Source organism: Fomitiporia mediterranea (assembly GCF_000271605.1).
Source record: "Fomitiporia mediterranea MF3/22 unplaced genomic scaffold FOMMEscaffold_1130, whole genome shotgun sequence".
Classification (NCBI taxonomy): Eukaryota; Fungi; Basidiomycota; class Agaricomycetes; order Hymenochaetales; family Hymenochaetaceae; genus Fomitiporia; species Fomitiporia mediterranea.
Genome location: NW_006761515.1, coordinates 1 through 2,287, shown reverse-complemented (window position 1 = coordinate 2,287; position 2,287 = coordinate 1). Strand labels below are relative to the sequence as shown.

Sequence of the window (2,287 nt, the reverse complement as noted above, 5' to 3'; positions counted from 1 at the left end):
AATAGCAGAACGAATGCATAAAACTATATTTAGAGGTGTAAGAGCATATCTAACATCTACTGAATTACTGTTTACATTATGGGCTGAAGCAGCAATTCATATTACCTATATTCATAATAGAACACTGTGTGCTGCTTTAAATTATAATACCCCACATTACAAACGTTACAGAACACACAGAACAATTGATAATATATACAAATTTGGTTAATATATTATCATTTGTAACGAAAATCCTACAAAAATACAACAGTAAGGTATTATTGCTTGTTGGATAGGATTAGACAATGAAAGTAAAGGCCATAAAACTTGGCACAATAATAAAATTACTATCAAACGAAATATTCAATTTCTTGAAGGTAAACCTCCTCAAATTGAAGGGGAGAAAATAGATGATATAAACAACAATACAAACAAGTGTTTAATAATTAAAAATAATGAAACAGACAATAGAATAACAAGAACAGACAACAATGATACAGACAACACTGATCCTAACAAAAAAGGAAAAGTGGCAGAACCAACAGACTTAACAGACAACAAAGTTAAATTAACTGAAAAAGAAGTAGAACCTAAATTACATTGATTGGAATGGAAACAGAAACTGACAGAATGTACTATTGAGCTTAAACAATGTATGGAGAATAAACACATAATGAAACACACGTATGTACTTAGCAAAAAGGATGAAGATAATATTGCCATTCATTTAACAGAATTTAATACTAAAATAAGTGAAATACAATCAGATCTGACTTCATTTTATGAAGCAATCTAATGTCTGGATCGTGATTCATAGATTGTAGCTATGAAAGATGAAATAAAACAATTAGAAAATCATAATACATGGGAAATCATGAATCCACACAATAATATTAACATCATTGGAACATGATTTGTCTATAAAATAAAGCAATACACTGATAATAGTATAGAAAAATATAAAGCACAATTAGTAGTTCAAGGAAACTATCAGATTAACAGCCTTGACTATTATACAGACAATTTATTTGCTCCTACTGCTAGACTATCTATAGTGTGATTAATATTAGTATGGGCAGTATCTAATAATTATGAAATACATTAGATAAATATAAAATCAGTATATCTGTATGGACAATTGACAGAAGACAAAGAAATATATGTTAAACCTCCTCCAGGTAACTTAATAGATAGATTACAGAATGGACAAATATTACAATTACAAAAAGTGCTATACAGATTAAAACAAGCTGGTAGAAGATAGTATAAAATGCTATCTAATATACTACTTAAATGTGGATTAATGAAATCCAAACATGATAATACTGTATTCTTTGTAAAGAAGAAAGAAATAACTGTAACCATATTATTTGTACATGTCAACAATATTACTATTGTAGTAATGAATAATAATACTATTGTAATGATAAAACAATCTATTGTACATTATTTACAATATACAGACAGTAGTGAATTACACTAGCTACTTAGTATAGAGATTCAACACGACAGAGAGTATAGATTCATCAGGATGTGTCAGACACATTATATTAATAGTATAATAGAATGTTACAAACTTACAAACGAACAAAGTGTACAAACACCCATACAGCCCAGTACACAATTAAAAACAGTATTGCAAACTGATAATGATAGAGAACAAATGTCTAATATACTATACATGAACATGGTTAGTGTACTTAGATACATTGCAGACTGTACACAGCCAGATATAGCATTTGTAACAAATCAGTTAGCAAAATACCTCAATGACCCTAGTATGGAGCATTATCTAGCACTTAAACATTGTTACATGTACTTAAAAACTACAAACAATGTCTGGCTCCAACTTGGCAGTACAAATCAATCAATATTGAACAGCTATACAGACACAGACAGTATGATGCAAGAAGGGCATTGTACAATATCAGGATATACATTTTACTTGAGTAATTCATTAGTTTTGTGGTCAAGTAAAAGACAAACACTGGTGGCAAATTCGATGTATGAAGCTGAATTAATAGCTCTTGTAAGAGGAACACAGGAAGCAATTGTACTTACTCATTTAGCTGAAGAGATTCTGCAGGTCTCTGATGCACCAATTAATATCTATTGTAATAACAATACTGTTATACAAACAGTTACATCAGACAAACTCAAATATTCGGAACAAACAAAGCATTTAGATTATAAGAAAGATTTTATTAAATGCTACATTGAGTTAGAGTACATAAATGCAAAATACATACAGACAAACAATCAACAAGCAGATATATTAACTAAAGCACTACATGTACTACAAGTC

General features: G+C 29.5%; 1 protein-coding gene across 1 annotated transcript; it reads left to right on the top strand.

Moving 5' to 3' along the window:
* Positions 1–1,795: 1,795 nt before the first annotated feature.
* Positions 1,796–2,272, top strand: FOMMEDRAFT_100076 (uncharacterized protein; the record flags this gene model as incomplete). Its single annotated transcript, XM_007272349.1, has 1 exon — positions 1,796–2,272. A coding segment is annotated over one exon (477 nt), but the record flags the coding sequence as incomplete, so codon positions are not given.
* Positions 2,273–2,287: the final 15 nt, after the last annotated feature.